Genomic DNA, 25946 nt, shown 5'->3' with positions numbered 1-25946 from the left:
AATACAGAATTATTCCTTATCCAATTATGTACCTTAAATACATTGTGCATTCAATCTGCCACATAAAAGGTTCCAAACAGTGCATCACAAGTATACAGTGTGTAAAAGCCAAATGGAATACATTCATTATTTCGGTTACTGTAACAATTTAAAAAAAATCCCGAAACACGTCAATTGTAAATTATAATTTGACATTCTTCAAGGTGAAAATGCCCCACTATCTTCAGCTCTCTTCGAATGACAGGTACAACCCCCAATTTTTTAAATGGGAAGTATAGGTTTGTGATATATCGTTTGAAAGGTCTCTTCATTCTCTATTCAAAACTGTTATCGCTTTCACGTTTATTGCAACAATCAATATAAAAAAATTGAAATCATGTGGTTACTGAAATTCAATGAAATGCACTCAAAAACTAAAATGTTATGCAAAACGTAATGAAATATAGAATACGAAAACGAACTATGGATATTCACGAAGTAGATGTTCAAAATGTTCACCGTGAACGTCTTGGCAACATCTTAATCTCAAATAAAACATTATTAAACATATCAGGCGTGACCGACCTAATCGCAAACGTTATTCGTTCTATTGAGTCATTCCAATCTGAAAGTTTAGTTATACACTGCTCTTTACATATTCCCATAAAAATAAATCTAATGATGAAAGATCAGGTGATCGCGCTGGCCATTCAATCGATCCTCGCCTCCCTATCCACCGATTGGGAAATGTAACAACGTATTGCCGGAGATTAACTTGGTAATGTGGAGGTGCTTCATCCTGCTGAAATCATATCGTATCCACTGGAACTTGAGGGTTTCCTGGATCAGAATATAAATTTGCTAAACTTGGAATGACATCATTTTGAAGTAGTGCCTAATAATTATTGCCATTCAAGTTGCCTTCAATAGAAAAGAGACCAATGATATCGTTTCCTACAATCCCTGCCCAAACATTAACCTTTTGAGGGTACTGCGTGTGTTCTCTCATCCAGTGAGGATTTTCCGTTGACCAGTAGCGGCAATTTTGCGGATTAGCATGACCGTTAAGGCCAAGCGCACACTACAGACTTTTTATCGGGCGATAGTTTAGTCTGGTTGGGTTAGGTGGGGGCACACCACAAAACAGCCACACATAGAAATGTAAGTTAAATGGGAACACTTGGTTATATGTTACGCGGCTGCCAAACCAGGGATGGCGACACTATCGGGGTTTTCTCCAGTTTTCTGTAATGAATCACGTGCCTTCTGCGCGCGCATGATTCAAATTACTGTTTACAGAAGAAGAATGAACTTAAATTAGGTAGGACGTCCGTTAGTTTTGTTGTGATAATAATGTATAAATATGGTTTGGGACTATTTTCCTTTTCAAATTGTGTTTTTGCTTGTGTACTGTCAGTTTCATATTTTTATTTATCGTAATGAGTACTTCCAAACATAAACGATATCGAAAAAAGTGCTGCGTTCCTTCTTGTGAGGATAGGAAGAGTAGTCAACATCGGTTTCCCAAAGATGGCCCCGCTGTTTTCGATGTTTGGCTCAAGAATATAAACAATAAAGAACTCTTCAATGTACCCCATGAGACAATTTATTGTAACTCACGAGTTTGTGACAGACATTTCGCTGTTTAAGATAAAATTACTAGCAGAAAAGGTTTAAAACGACATGCTGTACCTGTTTTATTTCTTCCTGGTAAGTAAGCATAATCCTTACTCCTTTCGATATCTTGCAATTCTAGTTTATATATCTTATTCATCATATTCTCATTATTAAACAACAATTTGATTAACCACTTATCGAGTGCACCATAAGTATTGCTATATGAATTTGCAGAAAAATAGAGATGTTATCATGTGGTTGAATAATAGTGTTCTATATGTTTTCAGAAACTATCGAAGAACCAAGAGGTATGGCAAGAATGAGTAGGTCTTCTGTGGCAGGTAAGAATTATTGTAAAACTGTAGTTCCAAAATATATGTAGTTTATAGAAAAAAATCCATACAAATGCTGCAATTTCATTTTATAGGCCAAGAACAATATGAGGACATGTGTCAGCCCTCCACTTCCATACCTGAGCAAGAAATTTGTTTTGGTACACCTTCCAGAAATGAAATTATCAGTGTTACCCAAGGTATGAATAGAAAAATCTTGGAATGTTCATCATACACACCAATTTGTTAATTTTACACAATATATGAAAGAAAGAAAGAGAAATTATATATTCATGTAATTTTTCAGGTCATGGAAGCTGTGATAATAGCTATATAAACCAGCCATCAACTTCCACTTTTGAGCAAGAGCAAGAAAGTCATTTCCGGACACCAACAAGGAATAGAATAAGCGTTTGTGTAATTTTACAAATATTTCACAAATTTTGAGGAAAATAATACTAGAGCAACTATCCTTTAACCTAGTCAACTGTCCAGATCATTCTGACAATGATTCAAAACTGTGTCATCTGATTGTTAGATGCTGTTTGTATTTTTGGTGTAGAAAAGTCAATTTGGTTACTAGGGGAAGAGATAAAAAATTCATTGGGTTTTTGAACACCCAGACAAACAGCGATTTCATTGATCCAATTATATTGTCTGCTCTTGAAAAATTTTTGAAGAAAAAGAATCGTTTATTGAAAAAACATTAGTGTAAGTTGAGGTTTACGTATTTCCAATAAATTTTGAACTGAGTTCATATAGTTTCATTACCTACCACATTTACACAAATTTAACTGAAAATAAATATGGTTGATCATAACTTGAGGTAATTCAGTTCACATATTTATTGTTGCTTCACTTGTTGATATTTTTGATTGGTCAAGGTTTTTCCCAGATGATTTCTGTGGAATCAAAACCTGACCGGTAGTGAAGCAACAATAACAATAAATGATGAGATTGGAACCTGTGGTGTAACAGTTGAAACTTTTCCTAGAGATCAAAATCCCTAACACCAAACTGATATTTTTGCACTCGACGCGCGTTTCGCTAACAAGGTTAGCATCTTCAGAAGAAGAAATTTGATACAGTATCAATTTTCTTCTCCTGAAGATGCTAACCTTGATAGCAAAACGCGCGTCGAGTGCAAAAATATCCGTTTGGTGTTAGGGTAATTGATCTCTAGGAAAAGTTTCAACAAAAAAGTAAAATGCGAACAGCCACTATTTGAATTTCGCGCTATATCTCTTAGGTTCGGCTGCCAAACACTGGAGGCGCTGAGAAAAGTGGTTCTGTCGTCAACATTGCCGTTACCGTTCTATGTGTGGCTGTTTTGTGGGGCACACTACTCAAACAAAACTGTTCGGTTCGGTTCGGTGCGGGTGCGCAGACCACTAACTGAAAAGTCTGAACAGTTGTTGATATATTTAATATTTTGACGCGTTGTACTGAAAGAATTGAAGAAGGTTATCGAGGAAAGCTATTATATTAACATCGGAATATTCTTTTGATGCTTTATTATGTAATGCAGGTCGCTTTTCAACTTCCGCAATCAAATTTTCTACTGAACATTCGGCAATATTCGACATAATTATGAAAAAAAAATGTAATGAAAACGCAAATATATTTAAAAATGGAGTAGGTACTAGGTAATATTTGATGTCAGATATCAACAATGTAATATAGAGTGGGGAGTCTGCAGGCACCGACTGTTCAGTTGATGAGTCTGCGCACTCTCATAAAGACACAGTCTGATTAGAACTCGACCGATAGTTGTCCAACTTTGTAATTGAATCAGAATTGGGAAGCCTATCCAACTTGTTTCTGATTATTCAGTCGGCCGACTGGAATCGCTTAGATGTCACATTACGATTCTATACTAATAAGCATCCAACTAAACTATCGGTCGATAAAAAGTCTGTAGTGTGTGCTTGCCCTAAGAGACAAAGTACACTCATCAAAACATCTTCTAATTGGATGATATTGTTATCCAACATGCCCATTATTTGCTCACAAAAATAAGTTCTATCAAAATCGTCTTTCATGAGCTCCTGAGTAGGCATCATTTTATAGGGATGCATTTTACATCTACTCGATGTATGTGGATTTTCCTGCAAACTCAAGATCACATCTAATTTGAGTTCATCACACATTGCATTGGCAGCTGCTTTTTTTATCTGCCCCAACTGACCAAGCTGTCGAACCTGCTTCTCTACTTTGCTTATTGTTCCTTAGGAACAATATGTTTTGTTCGGGTTTTATCTCTGTAACCAATGATCTGTAAAACTGTTATTTTATGCATTTCCCTTAATCTAATCATTTGTCAGACTTGAAGTTAACGGACTTTAAACTGAATTAAAATACTGACAACTAATGTTGTAACATACAAAACAAGTTGACAAGGCGTTTTAAAGTAACGTTGCCACGGAAATTATTTACAGAAGGATACCTTCTAAAAAGAACATTGCTATGATTTTTGCTTACTTTCTTATTATCAATACCCCAACATGAAATAAGTTTTGAGTATATTGCAATTAGTTTTGAGTGTATTTTATCGAATTTCGGTAACCACATTATTTTAATTTATTTTATCTTAATTGTTGCAAACAATTGTTCAAACGATATATCACAAGCCCATAACTTTCCATTCAAAAAATTGGGGGTTGTACCTGTCATTCGACGGGGGTTGAAGATTAATTAATTAAATTTGACATGTTTCGGAGTTTTGTTAAAATGTATATCGTAATCAAAATAATTAATTTATTCCGTTTGGCTTTTACACACCGTATAATACTAGTCAAAAGTCAAATACCAGTATTGTAATTTGTCGTACCTTTCGGTTGGTCCACTACAGTATTTCCCAGAAACTTGACAAGGTATGCTATATGTCCTTTTTGCAAAGCTTCGGGAGGATGTATCCATTTTCTTTCGCCATTCGTAGTGCCGTTATTTGTTTTCCCATTGAGTTTTCCTTGGGTATTTTGAGCCCATTTTAGTAAAGTTGACATTCTGAAATAAAAAAATGTATAAAATATGATATGAAATAATAATTTGTCGGATAATGACAAATATTCAAATATTCATTCAAACTTTCTTTTTTCAACAAAGCTCCCTGGCTTTTATAAATGGTAGTGGCTTCAATTTTCTCTTCATATATTCTGTTTATAATCACCACCTAATCGGTTTTAGAATTATTCAAATTATATAACAGATGTGTAGGCTTTCTCGGCTCGCGTCTAACAAATTGTCCGATGTTTCCGGATGTGGTAATATCTGCCGCAGTAGCAGACGAAACGTCAGATATAAAAATCTGCAGACCACGACTAATAAATAAACCCGGATACATTGCAGATATTCTTCGAGGTGCGAACGGTAAATTCATATTGCTTCTGAACATCCATTCTACTTTCAATTGAAACATAAAAATTGCGTGGGTGGATAAGGGATATATTCAATTATCACGAAATATCAATTAAAAAATTGCTTTTATAGTCGGGTCGTTTTATTTGCTACACTAATTTATAGGTAAAGTGTACTGTATTATCATCATCAATCAGGTCAAGGCAAAAGTCGGATGGGTGTTTCAAGGATCATTAATTTGTTAGTAAATGGCTTTTATATGTAGATGTTATTGTTGCAGATGCATTCCCGTAAGTATTGTTCAAAAGTTCACTGTCTTTAGGAACATTTTTATTAGGTTGTTTCAAGAGTTTTGGCCGTTTTAATGTCATGTGTTTTTGTAACTCCATATCTCAATAAATATATATTCTACTGTGTTGTGGTATATATACCACATTTACTCTCTACAGTGATGCTGTTAATTTTTTTCCAAATTTCAATTTTATGTCTCCTATGATGCCGTCAATAATTTTCGGTCAATTTTTCTCTACGAATTCATATTGAACTGAAGCGTTGCTGAAACATATTTTAGAAAACAGGTATTTTTAACACCATTCTTATTTACAAATATTTATTAAGGGTAACTCTACAGAATGTATCGGTTGAATGCTTGCTTGGCTGTATCGTTAGTTTACATTGTTATGTTTATACAGGGCGTTCTAACGAAAACTTGACCCCCTCTAAGTCAGAAACGGACGTGTAATCGAAAATTTCAAAAAACACCTCAATTTTTATTTCTAGGGAGACCTAATTCTGCAGTCAGCAACTACCACCCCTATTTTTTCAATGGCATAGGGGGTCGACCGATACATCATTTGAAAGGTCTTTTGTCTCTCTATTAAATCTGTATTTTTTAAAAAAATTGGTTCATTCGTTATTGAGAAATTGAATGTTGAACGCTGTCAACACAATCAACGAATAACGTGTTCAGAATGACCTCCATCTAGTTCCATACAATAATACAGTCTACTTTCGAAAGCGTTTCTTACATTATAGAAGATGTCCGGAGTCAGAAATCGGTATTTCCGAACAATTCTCTGTCGAAGGTCTTCTAGATTTGTAGAATTTATTTAATTAGTAGTAAACGCTTTGAAATGGACGACACTTAGTTTTTTCGGCACAGTTGTCGCAGAACAAAAAGTAGATAGTGGGCCATTGTCACTTCTTCACGAATTATTATTCAGTCATCCTTGTTCACTGTGGTCCAACATGGTTCATTCTACTGAAGAAAGAATATAAATTGTTGTAACCTATTATCGAAATAATGAATGTGCTAAAGCTGCTGCAAGAATTTATAACACGAATCATCCAGACCACAACTTGAGCCATCAATACTTTAAACAATTAATGGATACGTTTCGAACTTCAGTTTCTGTTCACAACAGAAAACATGAAGTATCCCGTCCTGTCAGAAATGATGGAGTTGAAGTTGCAGTTTCAGGACATTTATAAATGGATAATCGACAATCTATCAGACAAGTAGCTAGTATTAGCTATTAGTGTTTTTCGGATTTTGAAAGCCTACAAATTCCATTCTTTCAAAATAAGGTTAGTTCAGGAATTGAACGAAGATGATCCTGATCGTCGACTTCTGATTTGTGAGGTGTTCAGCGAGAAACAATACATGTTTTTCAGACGAAAGCTCTTTCATGTTGAATGGTGAAGTGAATAGACAAAATTGTCGTTACTGGAGCGATATGAATCCTCACTTGGTGATGGATACACATTCACAAACTACACAAAAATTGAATGTCTGGGCGGGCATTTTTGGTAATCATATTGTTGGACCATTCTTCATTGAAGGTTATCTCAATGGAGACACATACTTGATCATACAAATTTAAGAAAATGATGACAATTTAGTAGAAAATGAAATAACATTCCAGCAGGATGGTGCACCCCTTCATTTTGATGTTCGGGTGAGACAGTTTTTGGAAGAACGTTTTCCAATGCGTTGGATCGGCAGAAAGGGGGTCCAGTGGAGGGGCCAGCTAGATCTCCTGATCTCACACCGATGGACTTCTTTCTGTGGGGACACCTGAAGACGAAAGTATACTCTACTAAGCCTACAAATCTAGAAGACCTGCGACAGAGAATTGTTCGAGAATGCCGATTGCTGACTCCGGACCTCTTAAATAATGTATATACGGAACGCTTTCGATAGTAGGCTGTATCTAATATATAAAAATGGATGTTTGTTGGTTGGTAAGTGATAAACTTCTACATCGCTCAACCGATCGTGATGAAACTCGACATGTATAAGTAATATTTCATAGAGAAGGTTTTTAGGCTATCAATTTTTCTGTAATTCACCACTAGATGGCGCTGTAGAAAACTTTTTTGAAAGCACTGTTCTATAATGCTGTGCACACCTAAGTTCGTTGATTCTGATTCTGTCAAAACATTGGAACAGCAGCGATACAGCAACATAGTACTACAACTACCAAATTCTACACAGGCGAAGCCGCGGGCAACAACTACTCTAATATATAAAAATGGATGTTTCTTGGTTGGTTGGTTTGTAAGTGATAAACTTCTACATCGCTCAACCGATCGTGATGAAACTTAACATGTATAAGTAATTTTTCATAGAGAAGGTTTTCAGGCTATACATTTTTTTGTAACTCGCCACTAGATGGCGCTGTAGAACAATTTTTTGAAAGCACTGTTCTATAACGCTGCGCACGCCTAAGTTCGTTGATTCTGATTCTGTCAAAAAATTGGAACAGCAGCGATACAGCAACATAGTACTAGTTATTGTATGGAACTCAATGGAGGTTATTTTGAACACTTTATCAGTTGATTGTGTTGTAATTTACATTATTTTTGTTGATTTCGTCAATAAAATGAGCGACAGCGAATTTTCTGTTTTTCCTTAAATAAAACGTTCAATATTTAATTTCTCAATAACGAATGGACTAATTTAGAAAAAAATTACAGAAGTAATAGAAGGACAAAATTCCTTTCAAATGATGTTTCACTAGACCCCCCATCCAATGAAAAAAATAGGGGGGGTAGTTGCTAACCGCAGGGGGGTGAAGTTTCGGGTATGATTTCCAAAAAATCGAATATTGAGGACTTTGCTTCCATTTTAAATAATAGATGTCCATCAATAGAATTCACATATGAGTTAGGAAATACAACTACCATTTCTTGACGTTTTGGTAATGAGGAGCCAATATGGAGGGTTAGAATACGATATATTTAGAAAAGAAACAAGCACGTTCAGGTATATTCCTGACAGTTCACATCACTGTGGACAGCACAAACGTGCTGGGTTGAATTTTTTAGTGCATCGTCTTTTGACTTTCCCTCTACACATGATAGGTTCACAAAAGAAAGACGTACAATACAGGAAATAGCAGCCACTAACGGTTTCTCGAGGGGTATTGTAGATGACATAATAAGGAAGAAGAAGTTTAGGTTGAGAATGAACGAAATCTCGACTTTCAGAAAGGACAAAAACCAAGATAAATACATCTCAGTTCCATACCACCAATATACGAAGTACTTTGGAAATATTTTCAAGGAACTAGGTATGAAGGTGATTTTTAAAACAAGTCATACACTACAGAGCCTTTGGGGAAGTCCAAAAGACAAAGTCGAGAATTAGGAAAAGTCTGGAATTTACGAAATTGAATGTAAGGACTGCGATGCAAAATATTATGGATAGACAAAAATATCTATTAAAGTAAGATATAAGGAACACATAGCACACTTAAAATATGGAAGACCTGAAAAATCAGCAGTCGCCCATCATATTTTGCAACAAAACCATTCCATAGACTTCAGTTCATTAAGATTAGTTAGATAAGTTAACAACAACAGGCAACTAGATGCCTATGAGAGTGTAGAAATAAGTAAACACAATAATATTATGAATAACGATGACGGACCTATACCAAAGAGCATACTATATAGCTTGTTAAAATAATATTGTTTACTGATTACTAAATAATGACACATTGCAAAAATAAATTTAGATAGGCAATATTGTGAAATTAATTTAGGTTAGTATACCTATATGGGTGGTACACCTAGATGGTTTAACTGTATGGGATATCTATATAGCGGCGTTCCCACGAGGCGTTAATCACGACAGTGAACCACGCTTTCGTGAAATACACTTCTGTGTGAACGCATAGTCGTTAAACTTGCTTTCGTGAGGAACGGCGCACGACTCAAGCGTGGATAGATCAAGCCTGTTTGATTTTCAGTCGTGATATACCGTTCGTGAAGCCAAGATGTCGTCACAGCAACGTGGCTCCTAACATATTTCTTCGCTGTATCCATTCTCTAACCCAAAAACGTCTTTTTTTTTCGTTTTCTTGTAATTGTGTCCTGTAAGCACTCCATCTTTTTTGCTAAGATAGTAGCAAAAAACGAACTTAGAACAGCACAACTTTCAACAACTAGATCATTCATGATCGATGTTTCGATGGTGACTAATCGAAACGCGAGGCGTGAACGGCACGAACCACCCAACCGTGTGAACGTTTTATAAATTCACACTTTCGTGAGTGTCACGAACGAAAGTTGACTAGCGTGGTTAACTGTCGTGATTAACGCCTCGTGGGAACGCCGCTTATAGCATAAATAGCGTTAGCTTCGTGTTAGTTTCTAGTTTAATCTTCCTCTTTGAAGATGATCACTTGGTGATCGAAACACGTGTCGAGGTGTTAAAAATAACGATTTGGTGTTGGGAAAAAACTCCAGTAATATTCATTACTACACCAAAAGTTCCAAACAGTGCATCATAAAATTCATAGTGATGATTGCAGGGAGCTGTAACATATATTTTTTTATCAACAACAACATAAAGTGAATAATAAACGTGAATTTTCTATTATTTGTAAAAAGCAAATTCAATAGGGCTCCAACAATAAATATAATGAATTTATGTAAAGGAGCTGAAGTTGTGTTGATTCAAAATTACGCAGAGAAGTCGGAATCATGATCATTGTGCTTGATCTGATCCAATTTTGAACCTTTCCAACAATAAATTGATTCCAAAAAATGCAGAAATGCACAAAGCGAGGCAAGAATGCATATATCGGTAAATTGCACCGATAAAAGGAAATGGAAATTGCGACCCAGAACGCTTCAAAGTCTGTTGACCCAATCGCAAAATATTATTTATCCACGCCTTTTTCAGAAACTTGGTATTGTTTTGGTTACGTTCACGCATCGAATACCTGTAGATAAAGAGTATTGCACACGATGTTTGAAGGAAACAATAAATCCGTTGTCACAATGTAATATTCCCAGCGTTTCATTTCGTTGAGCCTCGAAGTGACATAACGAATTGCCGTGGAAAATGCATGTGTTGCTGAAATCAATGGCGTTCATTTAGTTCATTGTACCTCTGATACACATCTCGTACGTGAGACTTTGTAGAGAATAATAATACACATTCAAGGCGAATCAATAGGCGACGCTGACCCACAATATTTTCTGTGTTATCATATCGACTTTAATTTGTTTGAATAGTTTTCAGTTTGATATATGAAGCAATCATTGTTTTGAAAATGAAGCCTGTTTCCTAACCAGCCAATAGTGGTTATATCACCGAAAAGTTTTTCATTGTGAAGAATTTCTCCTGGCAGATATGTCTCAATTGTCAAATGTATTCTTGTATAAATGTATACAAAGCTCTCTGAATTTCGATATGCGCCTTAGAAAATAATAAATCTCGTAACGTTTTTAAATTTCACAGGTTTGGAAAGTCCCATTTTCATTTTTTTTATTATGTTGGTATATATGCAACTGAAGTATGATGAAACTTTCATTTGTATTCATTCTTAACTTTGTTTGTTGCAGCCGCTGAGGTTAGACGTGTTTTTAAGAGCTCGTCGATTTTCGTTTGTTAAAAGAAATGGAACAAAACATTTCTATAAAATTTTAACAAAATGAAAAAAATGTAACGAAATGTGTGAAATGTTAAAAAAGGCCTATGGTGAGTCTGCTACGAGTGATGATCCGATAAAAAAAAACGTTTTGGTTGCGTAAATGCACAGAGAAACAGACTTCGAAATGTGACAATTTCTGTTAATATATGAAATTAAAAACACACAAGATAATGTAAAATCGCAAATATAAGTATAAATATAAAAAAGTAAGTATAAAATCACAATTATAAAATACGCGTCCTACTAATAATATATAAAAACATGTTGAAATCGATATGGATGTTGTTGAAAATGGATGTGATATAATATATTAACAAAACGATAGTGCCTATACAGGGTCCTGCAACAGTGGCGCGGTGTTCCATATCTCTATATAGGAAGCAGATAGGAATCTAATTTTCTATAATATTACCTTATTGCTCGAGCTCGACAAAATAAAAATATTGGCGGTCACACAGGGTGTTCGATTTTTTCTGGGCGGATCCCAACTGTGTCTTTTTAAATGGCAACCTATATTTTTTATCGCTTTTTCGGTTTCTTCATAGAAAATAAAATAAACTTTATGTATATCTGCACTTCGAAAATATTGATGGTTTTCGAAATATCTAGCATGACAAGTTTTTTTTTCCAATATTCGTCACTCAGAATATTTGAAATTATAAAGTGGTGCCAAGTCCAGTTGAAATTTTTTTTTGGTCGAATATTCTACATTGGTAACTCTCTCAAACGATATATCTGAAATCGACCTGTGATATACAGGGTATGAAAAACCGCTTGCCAAATATTGTAAATGAAAATTTGCAAAATCTTCCTTATATTAAATGGAACACCCTGTATATTCTTAAATGAGCATTTCTTTCGAAAAATGGTCATTTTTTCAAAGCGAAATCCATTTGACGACTGATAAGAATATACAAAAAATACCCTTTCCTTAAAATATCGCCCATTCCTAAAATTACCTGTTGCTAGATAAACAAGTTGCGAATTACACCACAAAATGGACGTTCTTGAATAGTTACAATAATTTCAAAAATCTCGGAATTTGTGCCATATTCTTTCGGTCTAAAACAACCTTTCAGCGAATGAAATATTTATTGGAAATCAAGTAGTCTGGCAAATGACAGAACAAAATATTTGGCTGCAAATGAATATTGAAATTTTTAGTCAATCGTGAAGTTGAACTGTCGGTATAATTTCATCAGAATGTTGTTATCAAAAAGTGATTTGATTGATATGATTTTCATATTAGGTGAATCAGACAGGAATTGTTTATTGGCAAGTAGAATTTATTCTCAACGGTATCCAGATAGAAGGCATCCAGATGAAAGATCTTTCCGAAAGGTCTTGGGACGATTCGTTGAAACTGGATCTATTAATTATTCCAAACATGAGCGCATCAAGCCAGCTACTAATGAAGATAATGAATTGCAAGTTCTTCTTGCTGTTGAAGAAGATCCTAGTAGGAGTCAACGACAAATTGGGGAAATAGTGGATATAAGTGAGAGATCAGTGCAACGAGTATTGAAGAAACATCGCTTGCATCCATACCACGATCAGTTACATCAAGAACTACTGTATGCTGATTTCGAGAAAAGAGTGAGATTTTGCAATTGGGCCATGAACAAAATTCGTCGAAACGAATATTTTTTCAATAATATTTTATGGTCGGATGAATCGACATTCCATAAAAATGGATTTGTAAATCGACATAATTACCATTATTATGCGACAGAAAATCCTCACTTATTGAGACAGGTGGATTATCAACATAGGTGGTCGATAAATGTCTGGGGAGGCATCATTGGAGAATATGTAATTGGTCCATACTTTTTTGAGGGACATATGAATGGTGCAATGTATCTCAATTTCTTACGAAATGATTTACCAGATTTGTTAGATGATATTCCTCTTGACCTCCGCAATAGAATGTGGTTACAACATGATGGTGCACCTGCTCACTATTCGGCAGAAGTGAGAGATCATCTAAATGAAGTATTTCCCAATAAATGGATAGGACGGAATGGGCCTGTACGGTGGCCCGCTAGATCACCAGATTTGACGAAACTAGATTTTTTCTTATGGGGATACATAAAAAATATGGTTTATGTTGAGCCACCAACTTCTCCCGAAAATATGCGACTTAGAATAACGAATGCTTTTCGCAGCATTACACCAGCTGTCTTGCGCAGGGTAGAACAGTCTTTCAAACATAGACTTCAGCTCTGCATTCAAGAAAATGGAAGACATGTTGAACATATTTTATAAAAGTTTCATTATCAACCTTAATTAAAATCTCCCTTTTGTAGTTTTGTAATTTGCCAGTTGACAAATTTGAATATCTAGAACTCAAGCTCTGAATGAATATAATAACATGGAAAAAATAGTTATTTATAATGTTTCTTTCTTTTAACATGTTTGGTTTGATATTGCACGATTTATGAGTGAAATTCTGCATCCAATGAAAAAATAATTTTCCATTTAGCAAAAAGTGATAGGTACATACATTTATTTCGTTAAAAAATATTTGTTTGGACACCTTCTAATGTACAAAATTGAAACAAGATATCTTTCGTATATTTTTATCAGTCGTCAAATGGATTTCGCTTTGAAAAAATGACCATTTTTCGAAAGAAATGCTCATTTAAGAAAAACTATTGAACTTAGCCATAGGGAATACTTAATGAAATTTGTAGAGGTTTCGTTGGCGCTTCTTATGGATCAATAATATACAGGGTGTTCCATTTAATCTAAGGAAGATTTTGCAAATTTTCATTTACAATATTTGGCAAGCGGTTTTTCATACCCTGTATATCACAGGTCGATTTCAGATATATCGTTTGAGAGAGTTACCAATGTAGAATATTCGACCAAAAAAAAATTTCAACTGGACTTGGCACCACTTTATAATTTCAAATATTCTGAGTGACGAATATTGGAAAAAAAACCTGTCATGCTAGATATCTCGAAAACCGTCAATATTTTCGAAGTGCAGATATACATAAAGTTTATTTTATTTTCTATGAAGAAACCGAAAAAGCGATAAAAAATATAGGTTGCCTTTTAAAAAGACACAGTTGGGATCCGCCCAGAAAAAATCGAACACCCTGTGTGACCGCCAATATTTTTATTTTGTCGAGCTCGAGCAATAAGGTAATATTATAGAAAATTAGATTCCTATCTGCTTCCTATATAGAGATATGGAACACCGCGCCACTGTTGCAGGACCCTGTATATACACATATATACATACATACAGAGTGGTCCAACGGAAAGTATGCACCTTGCTATTCTCCTTTTTTTGTAACTTAACGCAAAAATGCTCGGACAGGTCAATTTTGCTTTTGAGGGGGACACATTTTAGATGTATTTTTCTACCTGTGCCTTCAACCCCCTAGCGAGGGTGAGTAACAACCCTAAAATTTTAAATGGAAAGTGGGGTCGAGTGATATATCATTTGAAAGGGCACAAAATTATCTTTCCAATGATACCTAATTTGTTGTATTTCACTCAAACATGTAGGTATTATGAAGAAAAACAACTACAACTCAGTATTTTGAAATGTGTAATTGACTTAGTAGAATCCCACTTCAGCAAGTGCTGAAAATGTGACCCATTTGCTTCCATACAATAATACAGATTTTGTTCAAATCTATTCCTAACATTCTGTAGCATATCAGGTGTTATACTTCTGCACTCTGCTATAATTCGTTGGCGAAGATTTTCTATGGACTCGGGCTGCGTAGCAAAACATTTATTTTTTAAGTGTCACCAAAGGAAAAAGTCTGAAAGCGATAAATCACGTGACCTGGCAGACCATTCGATGGGGCCTCTCCTTCCAATCCACCGTGCAGGAAACCGGTCATCTAAAAACTCTCTTACCGGAGCAACATAGTGAGGAGGTGCTCCATCTTGCTGGAAATGAAGCCGTGTTAGGAATCACACGTTAAAAGGTAAGACCTCGTTAGTCCTTGGCTCGCACAAGTTTCTCAACTTCTGAGAGTTGTCGTTCGTATGGGGGCGACAGCTGATTAACGGAAAAACAGATTTTAAAACAGAAAACAGATCATCATTATGAATTTGGTCATTATCATTTTTTTCTGTTATGAGAGAATCAATTGTATCTTCAAGCATGTTCAGGTAGACATCACCAGTTAAATTCCCAGGAATGAAAAGTGGCTCTACGATATGACTACCTAATATGCCACACCAGACATTGATTTTTTTAGGGTACTGGGTATGGACCTCTCGGAATAAGTGTGGGTTACTGTCATCCCAGTAACGGCAATTATGCCTATTCACAGCTCCATTAAAAAAAAAGTACTCTCATCGGAAAAGCACGTGTTGAATGATAGGTGCGGATCATTAATTAGTAGCTGGCTCAGTTGTTCACAAAATTGCAGCCTTCTATCAGGATCATCTTCACTGAGTTCCTGTACTAATTTAATTTTGTACTGATGAAATTTATAGGCTTTTAATATCCATATTATGGACGAACGGGAGACACCTGAGGCTGCAGCAAGCTGACGGGTACTTTGAGTATTATCCAATTCAACATGTCCCAAAACAGCGACTTCCACTGCTTCATTTCTGATCGGTTTCCGTGGCTGGTGTTTCACATTACAGACAGATCCGGTATCGACAAACTTTTGGACTAACTTGGCAACGTACGAATCATTCACATTTTTTCCAGGATGACTGTTATTAAAGAGGCGAGCAGTAAGTCTAGCACAACTATTATGTTGATAATAAAGTTTAACAATTTCAACTCGTTCAGGACCATTTTTACAGTAAAGTTGAAATAATTTCAAAAGCAACCGAACTGAATCAATGAACGTTTGCCTAAATTCTTTTTGTACACTTATCTGCTGTTGTTATTTGAACCAAAAAACGCACGAGAGAAATTGAGGAATGTAGTAGTGATAAAAATGCCGTTTTTTCCGCATTTTCATTAACACCAAAAATATCGAGTATATGTTCTTGCTTTTTTATAACTATTCAAGTAAATACAACAAATTAGGTATCATTGGAAAGATAATTTTGTCCCCACTTTCCATTTAATTTTAGGGTTGTTACTCACCCTCGCTAGGGGGTTGAAGGCACAGGAAGAAAAATACATCTTAAATGTGTCCCCCTCAAAAGCAAAATTGACCTGTCCGAGCATTTTTGCGTTAAGTTACAAAAAAAGGAAAATAGCAAGGTGCATACTTTTCGTTGGACCACTCGATATATACACACACATATTTATGTATTACAGAATTGTAATTGGACAATATAGCAAAGGTACGTATGGATTTTTCTCATCTACTCAATTAGACGTAGAAGTTCAAGTCTCTGACTTTGAAGAATATGCTCTTTCAACTTTTTTTTGAAGCAATTGATATGTGAGATAGAATTTATATGTTCAGGAATTCGGTTGTAGAGTTTAGGCGTAAAGTAAGTAAATGATCTTTGAGTAACGACCCTGACCATACACTCAAGTCCGGAAGTTTTTCTCTGCATATTAAATTCCAGCTGACGTCCCATGTTCCGTTTTCGACCCATCTGTCGAGCATGTTCTCCGGATGAGTTAATTTTCCTATCTTCGCGGTTCATGACTTTAACCTATTACAACAATATAATCAGTATTTTGTTTTGAAAAATTGTTGTTGCTGGATTAGTATCGAACTCTATGAAATCTATTTGGTCAACAGATTCTTAGAATTAGGTTGATAATTTTTTCTATTCTCTGTTATTTCGAAATGATTACATGAAACAAAATAGCACAATTTTGTGAGGTATGTTTAAAAAAACTAAAAACACGCTTTTAAAGAACATCGACGAATGAAGAAATATATGTAAAGTGAGTTCCGAAAAGGTTACGTATAGCGCCATCTGCCCACGTATAGATCGAGCAATAATGTCGATAATTCTGTCAAATATAGATCCCGAGCATTCAAACGGGAATAAATATGAATTGAAAAGGAGAGTTACAAACAAACAAACACACATACATACAGGTGAAGCTAATAAAAGCGTATTAAAAAGAAATGCTCTCCGAGAGAAGGTGATGAAGTTAATGCCAGAGATTATAGAGATGAACAAACTAGACAAGGGTCGATAATTCTTGAAACCAAAAAAAATATCATGGTAGGAGGAAACCTATTGAAAAAGGAAGGAAACATAGTAAAAATGAAAAGAAAAATAAATTACGGTCGATTTGAGGTCGGGAAGTGGGAGGGGGTGTGTTTTTAAGGGTAAAAATAAGTTTATCTCAATTTCCGGCAAAACTGCAAGTCCTATGGAAAAAAAATAAATGGCAAAGTTGTGGGTGATAAAAAGATCTACAACTTCCGTATATACACTTTTTTAAGGTAACCTTAAAATTTATGTGAAAAATTCAAATAACCATTTTTTTTATCTTTTACAAAAAAATCACGAAATTTGGTGAAAACTTATCTTTTTATGTACCAAACAACACTGTAGTTTTTTAGATTTCTTGACAACTTGATAAAAATTTTAGCATCTAATAATGAATTTACGATACTTTTCTTTGACCAATATTTTTTATACGAAAAATGCAAACAAAGAAGATATCGAAAAAATGGACAACAATCAAATCTATTTATAGGTATAAAAATGATAATATAACACTGAATTAGGATTACGAAAATATCAATTGGCAAAAATTAAATCATCATTCATATTGGCAAATCTCCCACCCACAGAAGGAGCAGCAGAATAACACTGCTACAGGGCATATTATCAGCTTCAAACTTGGCTGGGTAACGAACTGACAGAAACAGATTGGGACTGGAAGCAACACTAACGTGGCATTATGCCCAAATTTACAGAAAAGGAATTAATTCCGGAAATATTGCTCAAAACTATTTGCTGCAGCTGTGAAACGATGTAACAATTTTAAATGTGGCAGCCGAAAACATGGTTTGAAATGTACAAATTCATGGCTCTGAAAAATGCTCTAATATGAAAAAAAACCTACGAGGAAAATAATGATTGAGATGAAATTGTGGATGAAGAAACAATGCAGACTGGAAATAATATCGGAGACGAAGACGGTGAATGATGGTCTTGAAGATTTCGAAGATCTGCTAGAATCGGAAAGGTTTGTCGGAGGAATTCCATCAAAAAGACAAAAACTAATGTAAGTATTAAAATTTTTCATGATGAATGAATAACATAATCAGTGAAAAGTATCCAAATTCAAGAGTACCATCTACCATCAAGAGTATATCATGAGATTTTCTATGACAAAAAAAAATGTAATTAGAATTTGATAAACCACTAATATAACGGTGTTTTCAGCTACACTAAATGAAAATATATACAACACAATTCTAAAATTCATAATTAAATCTATATAAAAATTAGTAACTCGATTGATTCGAAAATTCTGTGGAAAAATAAACTCCGGTTTGATGCCATGGGGAGGGGTTAAAAAAAATTGATAAACCAGCATTTTTACCTGAAAAAAATTGTAGCAGTCACATTTTTTAGATTGAATTCCCTTTAAATCCTATCTTTAATATATTGAACAACTATTTTCGCATGCTTTTTCGTAATCTAAATGATTTATGGATTTGTTTTTTTTTGTTTATCAATATAACATAGAATCTTACGTTATACGAGTAATTGAAGTGTTAATAAATAGCTCAAAATTGAACATAATGATCATAACAAAAATTGAATTCGTTTTTTACATTTTATGATAACATTTATCTTAGTAACGTATATTTTTTACACTATCAGAAAGTAGAGATATCAACGAACAAAAAGACCACCGACTTTTTTTGAAAAGCAGATATAAACGTGAATTTTCGATAGCTTTCGGGTGCTTTATCGATATTAAAGGTGAAAAAAAAAATTATGGGGTAAAAAAAGTACAGTGTGTTAGTATATAAAAAGGTAAGTTTTCACCAAATTTCGCGATTTTTTTTTGTAAAAGATGAAAATAAAAAACCGAAAATCAAAGTAAACCGATTTTTACCTTTAAAAAGTCACCCCTTCACTTCCCGATCTCAAATCGACCGTAATTTTTTTTCATTTTATTTTTGTTATACAGGGTGATTTTTTAAGAGATATTGAATTTGATTTTCAAAACAACACAAAGAAACTGGAATTGATACAACGATCAATATATTTTAATGTTTAAAGATGATTTCATGCAAATGTTGTCCGCGACTCCGCTTTAGATGCCCCATGTGCAAGGTCCAATTGTGGCACACTTTCTCCAACATATCGACCGGTATTTCACGTATAAATGTTTCAATATTGGCTTCCAGAGCGTCAGTCGTTGCTGGTTTATCCCTGTAGACATGAGCCTCAACATGACCCCACAAGAAATAATCCAAAGGCGTTAAATCACACGATCTAGACTGCCAATTGACGGTCCCCAAATGTGACATAAACTGTTCACCGAAGGTGGCTCTTAATTGGGGCATTGTTTCGCGTGTTGTGTGGCATGTGGCACGGTCTTGTTGAAACCACATGTCAGGCATGTCCAATTCTTACATTTTGGGCAACAAAAAGTCCTCAATCATCACACGGTAGCGCTCGCCATTCACAGTAAAGTTCCGGCCATTGGTGTATTTAAAGAAGTACGGCCCGATGATGCCACCGACCCATAATCCACACCAAACAGTGACTTTTTAGGGATGCATCGGTAGCTCTTGCAATGCTTGTGGCTGGTCTTCACTCTAGATGCGGCAATTTTACTTGTTAACGTATCCATTCAACTGGAAATGAGCCTCGTCGCTGAACACAATTTTTCGATAAAAATGTGGATCTTCTTCCAACTTTGCCAGCGCCCATTCACCAAATGTTAGACGTTGTGGGAGGTCGTGTGGCTCCAATTCATACACCAGCTGTATCTTATAAGGTTTTAAACCCAAATCCTTTCGCAAAATTTTTCACGTAGTGGAGTAACAGAGGCCCAAGTTCTGCGAACGACGGCGAATCGACATTTCACGGTAATCACGAACACTGGCGGATACAGCCGCAATATTTTCTTCGATCCTCACTCTACGTATGCGTGTTGGTGGTTTAATGTCTAATAATGTAAAGTGGGTTCGAAATTCAGTCACAAGCTTCCGAATAGCTCCTTCAGTAGGCCGACGAAACTGCCCATAAATTGGAAGAAGTTCACGATGCACTTTCTTCACCGAGCATGAATTTTGATAATAACATTCAATAATTTGCAAGCGTTGTTCATTCGAAGGTCGATTCATGGTTAAAAAATAGACCAAACTGAACAAGTTTGACAATGACACAAGACACGATTCATGCGTGATCTGTCACAAACAGTGTTGCCAAAAAGATACCAGCAAAAAAATCACTCATTTTTATTTTCCTTTGTCAATGAGTTTCATTCTCTTATAATTTTTTCCCTTTTTAAAGGCTTCAGCACTGGTCTAAACTGTTAGTGAAATATTAAGGTACCAGAAATTTGAGGAAAGCTATTCAACTCATTTTCACCCGAACATCATTCGAATAGATATAAAAGAAGTCTTGAATTGTGATTATGCGAAGGGAGTGGTAATAAATTTAGTCTGCACTTAATGTTTTAAAATAGCTGCGACAGCTACTCAATAGAACTGCTGATTATTACATTAAAATCTGATTTGAAAAAAACAAACTGGTAGGTAAGCAACGGTCGTTGAGCACAATACTGATTAATAACAAAAATATTATATGTTCCACTAGAACAATTCCTATTCAAATAATGAGGCAGATCTAATCAAACATGGCAATATGGAGTGAAATAATGATGAAACCACTAGATATAGGAAGAATTCAAAATTTAAACAAGAATATTAGAAACAAAATGGCTGAATCATATTTACCCTTTCAGCAGCAATAAAACTTATTCACCAAACTTCAATCAAATTTCTATCGGTAATAACTTCACCATTATGTCAGCAGATAAAACTAAGTATCTTGGTATAATGATTGATAAGCACTCCAAATGGAACTCGCATTTAGATTATCTAGTGAAAAACTATGATGTATTATTCTATATAGATTCAGGAGAATAGCAGACATGAAACCAGACAGCTCAAAATGCTTTACCAAAATTTGATAGAATCACACCTTAAATATGGAATTGTCGGATGGGGAGGGGTTTCTAAAACCTATTTAGAGCCACTTGAAGTAACGCAAAAACGATTCCTAAGAATGATACTTTTCAAAAACAACAGACACGCGAGTGATACTCTCTATGAAGAGCCTAAGATTTTTGATATCAGACAAATATACCAGACCTATATACAACGAGATAAAAACATGATTATTCAGTAGGTACCTTTCGCTTCGAAATCAATAGGCCAAAAATGCTATCAATATTCAGCAACAAAAGTACTGCTCTTGCTTCCGTGGTATATTCTTGTTTATTCACAATAATGCTGCATTTGTTAAATTATACTCTGTAATAATTTTTCTTGCGTGAATGAATATTATTATTATCATTATTTTATGGAGAGGACTTCCCTACTTTGACAATGTATAATGGCCATTTTGTTGAAGCTATATCTGTCATTTATTCAGTCTGTTTTGCCAAATTACCATGGACGGATATAACATTCAACACGAGCATAAAACAAAATTGTTTTATCAAAATGGGTGTTCTGTTCGGGCATCGACCCGCGCGCTTTCACGTTCGCCATATTCGTCCTACCGAGATGACTATTCGCAATGTGATGGATAAATTTGAGTCCTCTGGTCCAGTTAACGATCGACCAACAACCATACGTTAACGAAACGCAAGATTTGCCGAAAACATCGTCGCTGTCTGTGAGAGTGTACAGGAGAATCCGAGGCAGTAGATTTCGCGTCTCTTACAATAACTCGGCCTTTCGCAGACCCCAACTTGGCGAATTTTGTGTCGTGACTTGGGCCTGCACCCGTTCAAAATTCAACTGACACAGGAACTGAAGGTGAACGACCGTAGACAACGACGGGGCTCTGGAGCAGTTGACAACTGACCCGAAAATTCAACGAAAAATCATCTTCAGAGATGAGGCCCATCTCTGGATGAATGGGTACGTGAAAAGATAAAATTGTCGGATTTGGAACGATACCAATCCACATGAGATCCAAAAGCGTCAAATGCATCCCGAAAAAGGCACTGTTTGGACTGGCGGCGGCGCCTGATTGGAGATGCGAACATCATTTGCAACCTTGATAGTTGGAACATCAAAGAAAGAGATGTTTGGGAAGTGTTCAAGCGACTTGGCACATTTGATTCCACTAAGAGCGGTACATATCAGTAATACGAGACGGACTGTGGCTGCTCATCGTTTTGAGATCCAACTCAGCATACCTCGAACTTCACTGTTTCATTTGGAGAACTGCATTTATGTGGAATGCACTTCCTGAGAACGTGTTTCTAAATGGATTCAACATCCAGCGATTCAAATCCAAGGTAAATCGCTACTCACAGGCACCGCTCTTAGAGCGCCTTAAGGCTTTTCATGTAGTGCATGTGTTTTATCCTTGAAAAAAAATCGGTGAACATTTCTTTGAGAACGACGTTGGTTAGGCTATTAGTGTCAATGGCCAAATTACCAAATTCTTCAGGCCTGAATTGTATGACCTGGACACCAAAGACATGTGGTTTCTACAAGACGGTGCTAAGTGTCACATTGGTTATTTTGCAAGAGCGATTTAGGGGCATGGTCCTCTTACACTTTATTGTGAGATTCTTACTGGACAGTTTACAAAGCCGCGATACGTATTTTGATAAACAATAGTTTTCTCAGGCGTTTCCCCATGTGGTTTCAACAAGGCGCTACCTGCTACACAGCTCATTAATCAAGTCATTTTAGGTTTTTTAAACCTCAATCTGCGGAACAACTCCTACTGAGCTGAATTTTGGTATACACCTTCATTATGGCGTTTTAATGAAGATGTGAAAACTCGACATTGATATCGTGCCGGCTAAAAAAGTTATAAGGATCGAAAGGTCACGAAAATCAGTTTTTCGCGAATATCTCGCGACCTATGGCTCGGAGGTCAATAAAGGTCATTATAAAAAGTATTCCCAATTATCTACAAAGTCAACCGTTTTCGAACTAGAGCGCTGAGAAAGCGAGTAGAATGCACTCACATAGGGTACTGTATACCGTATACATATAAGGCGTCAACTCTATTGCTTTTTATCAATGTATTTAAGTTTTCTTAAAACTTCTAACTTCTACTCGGGCGTTTTGTGACAAATATACTTATATTATAGAGGTTTCGGAACTTGGTATAATTCTAACAAAGAAATTGCGCTCGAAATGCCCTTGTCAATGCTGGAATACATTTTCTACTAGTAATGTACGGTGCTCCAAAACCAGAAAATTCAATTGACAATTACAGATACTGCAGCTTTGCTAAACTAACAAGACAAAGCACAGCTGTGAAATTTCAATTATTACCACCCACTTCTTCAGTAGCTCAACAGCATATTTATCGAGTCTATTATCAAATACAAACCTGGCTAGGAAAAGAAATTGATCCGGAACAGTAAGGTTGGGAGTTGAAAAATAATATATTACAACCAATAACAACTTTATTGCCACCAGCACCCGATGATCTACTAAACACAATCAATAATTGTACAAAATGTTGTGGCGGCAAATGTGAATGTAAAAAATTTTATTGAGATGTTCTGAAGCTTTTGGACATTGTCGTGGTCAGTCATGCTTAAACGCAGAGTCCACTAGTGAGGAAAATGATGAAGATGTTGATTAAAATACAGCAATAAGTCCACTCGATGTTTTGTCAGCAACTTTTGATGAAGTTGAAATTGAGGATATCGACGACGAATGAATATAAAAGAAAATTATTTACCAACATTTTTTTTCTATTTTTCAATGTACAAACAAAAAATTATCGAGCATAAAATAAAAAAAAAACACCTTTTATTACAGTTCATGGACTCTGCCTACGAGGAATACCTTGCATTCTACCTCAAAGGTGGTGCGGAAACCATCAAAATGTAGTCGCTTTCTCAGCGCTCTAGCCCGAAAACAGTTGACTACAGAAAAATGCGAGAGACTTTTTTTGTAGATAATAGTATGAAGAATAATTTTAATTATGACCTTTATTGACCTTCGAGCCATATGTCGCGAGATATTCCCGAAAAACTTATTTTCGTGAACTTATAACTTTTTTAGCCGGCACGATATCAATGTCGATTTTTCATTAAAACGCCATAATGAAGGTGTATACCAAAATTCAGCTGAGTAGGAATTTTTCTGCAGATGAAACCTTAAATGACTGGACTACATGTCATGGTCATGCATGGTCATCTCACATGGAGGTGATGTGAACTGGCCACCGAAATCGTGTGATTTGACCACGTTAGACTTTTTCTTGTGGGATCTTCTTAAGTCGTAGGTGTATGCGAATAAGCCACAAACCATGTCGGTCCTCAAAGCCAACATAACCCATGTCATTAGTCAAATTCAGCCTGATTTATGCGCTAGAGTCACGGAAAATTGGACTTTTCGGATGCGCTCCACCCAGAGAAGCCATGAAGGACATTTGAACTGTTATATTCCACGCATGATGACATCTGTATGTCTTACAAACGAATGAAAAATGTCGATGTCGATGCTTATACATACTTTGTTTTATTTAAATTTAAAGATAGGAAGCGCCTAATGGAAGACCCTATACAAATGAATTTGTAAATGTGAGGTTAGGGAAATCACGACACTATACATAATTGAATGCAATTTAGTTCATCACCGGTGATTACGTAACATTCAACCTTGACTAGAGTATTGTAACAAGTTACCCATGGATAAATCTTGCTTTTTCATCGGCGACGGAATTTTCAAACCATTATGTAAGTGCATTATTTTTGCATTACGCGTCACGATTTAGAATGCCAGTATACGGTTACTCATAGACCGGGAACAAACGTTATACAACTGGTGTGGGTAGAATTGTCGATTTTTTCGACCCAACCCAACGAGTTCACATGAAACTAGAAAGAAATAATACAAACTCTCTGTCACTGAGTTGGAACCCGTTCTGCTTTAAATACAGGTTTCTACTAGTGGAAAGTATTTTTTTTAAGGACGAAACACAAAGCACTACAGGAAAATCCTCAAGGAGCTCTCAGAGCGGTGCCTGTGCGAAAGTAGGGATTCACGTTGGATTTGAATCGCTGGAGATTTAATTGGAAAAACGTTCTCAGAAAGTTTATTCCACATGAAAGCAGGACTCCAAATGCGCCTTTATCTTCTCTTTTTTTTTATTGAGAACAAATGGGTCAGCTCCCATGTGGTTTTTGATGAATCAAAACGTACTGGAAACGTCAAAAAGCTTGAATGGGGATGTCCATTATGTGAACGATCGACAGAAATTGTCAAGTTTAGTTTCGAGATCTGTTCTTCTTTGCTTTTGCGCAAACAAAACGATTGTTTTTTTGTGAAGAATAAAAACTCAAAGTTGTCACCACAATTTATTATCACCCTCAGATGTTAGAATGGTAAAACCATCAATCAGTACATATTTCGAACCTATATAGGTTCATCATCAGTTTATTATTTAAAATTCTACAATAAAAGAAGAACAACATAATAATAGTTAATACAATGAAGTATAAAATACTCACATGGATATGAAAATATTTTATAATGGAGAAAAGAAAATTGTCACTGAACAAATAGACAGAATGACATGTTAATAATAATGAAAAAATATTTCTTTGAATGTATTCAAC

General features: G+C 35.5%; 2 protein-coding genes across 6 annotated transcripts in view; one reads left to right on the top strand and one right to left on the bottom strand.

Moving 5' to 3' along the window:
- The window catches only part of ced-6 (PTB domain-containing adapter protein ced-6), a 125620-nt gene that overhangs the window by 36720 nt on the left and 62954 nt on the right, over positions 1-25946 (bottom strand). For all 4 annotated transcript variants that reach the window (XM_074186299.1, XM_074186297.1, XM_074186298.1 and 1 more), the window contains exon 2: positions 4759-4934. In XM_074186299.1, the coding sequence (XP_074042400.1) occupies positions 4759-4933 (175 nt within the window). In that variant the 5' untranslated portion in view covers position 4934. The remainder of the gene's footprint in view (positions 1-4758; positions 4935-25946) is intronic.
- On the top strand, positions 1509-2576 carry LOC141487352 (uncharacterized). 2 transcript variants are annotated; one of them, XM_074186302.1, is made up of 4 exons: positions 1509-1689; positions 1884-1937; positions 2024-2128; positions 2236-2576. In XM_074186302.1, the coding sequence occupies exons 2-4, from the start codon at positions 1907-1909 to the stop codon at positions 2373-2375; spliced, it is 276 nt and encodes a 91-aa protein (XP_074042403.1). In that variant the 5' UTR covers positions 1509-1689; positions 1884-1906; the 3' UTR covers positions 2376-2576. The 2 variants fall into 2 exon arrangements, with proteins under 2 accessions (XP_074042403.1, XP_074042402.1); XM_074186301.1 differs by lacking the exon at positions 1509-1689 and having other exon boundaries at positions 1696-1937.

Source organism: Leptinotarsa decemlineata, unplaced genomic scaffold (genome assembly GCF_025532065.1).
Source record: "Leptinotarsa decemlineata unplaced genomic scaffold, Ldec_3_MD MMD2_tig00078422_RagTag_RagTag, whole genome shotgun sequence".
Lineage (NCBI taxonomy): Eukaryota > Metazoa > Arthropoda > Insecta > Coleoptera > Chrysomelidae > Leptinotarsa > Leptinotarsa decemlineata.
Note: the sequence above shows the minus strand (reverse complement) of the source record. Positions and strands in the feature narration are given on the sequence as shown.

What these genes read in the sequence shown, in the direction of transcription:
- LOC141487352 (XM_074186301.1), top strand. Translation starts at nt 1,874, where the DNA reads ATGTTTTCAGAAACTATCGAAGAACCAAGAGGTATGGCAAGAATGAGT. An exon ending in GAGTAGGTCTTCTGTGGCAG is followed by an intron (nt 1,938 to 2,023) that starts GTAAGAATTATT and finishes TTCATTTTATAG; the next exon opens with GCCAAGAACAATATGAGGAC. An exon ending in AATTATCAGTGTTACCCAAG is followed by an intron (nt 2,129 to 2,235) that starts GTATGAATAGAA and finishes GTAATTTTTCAG; the next exon opens with GTCATGGAAGCTGTGATAAT.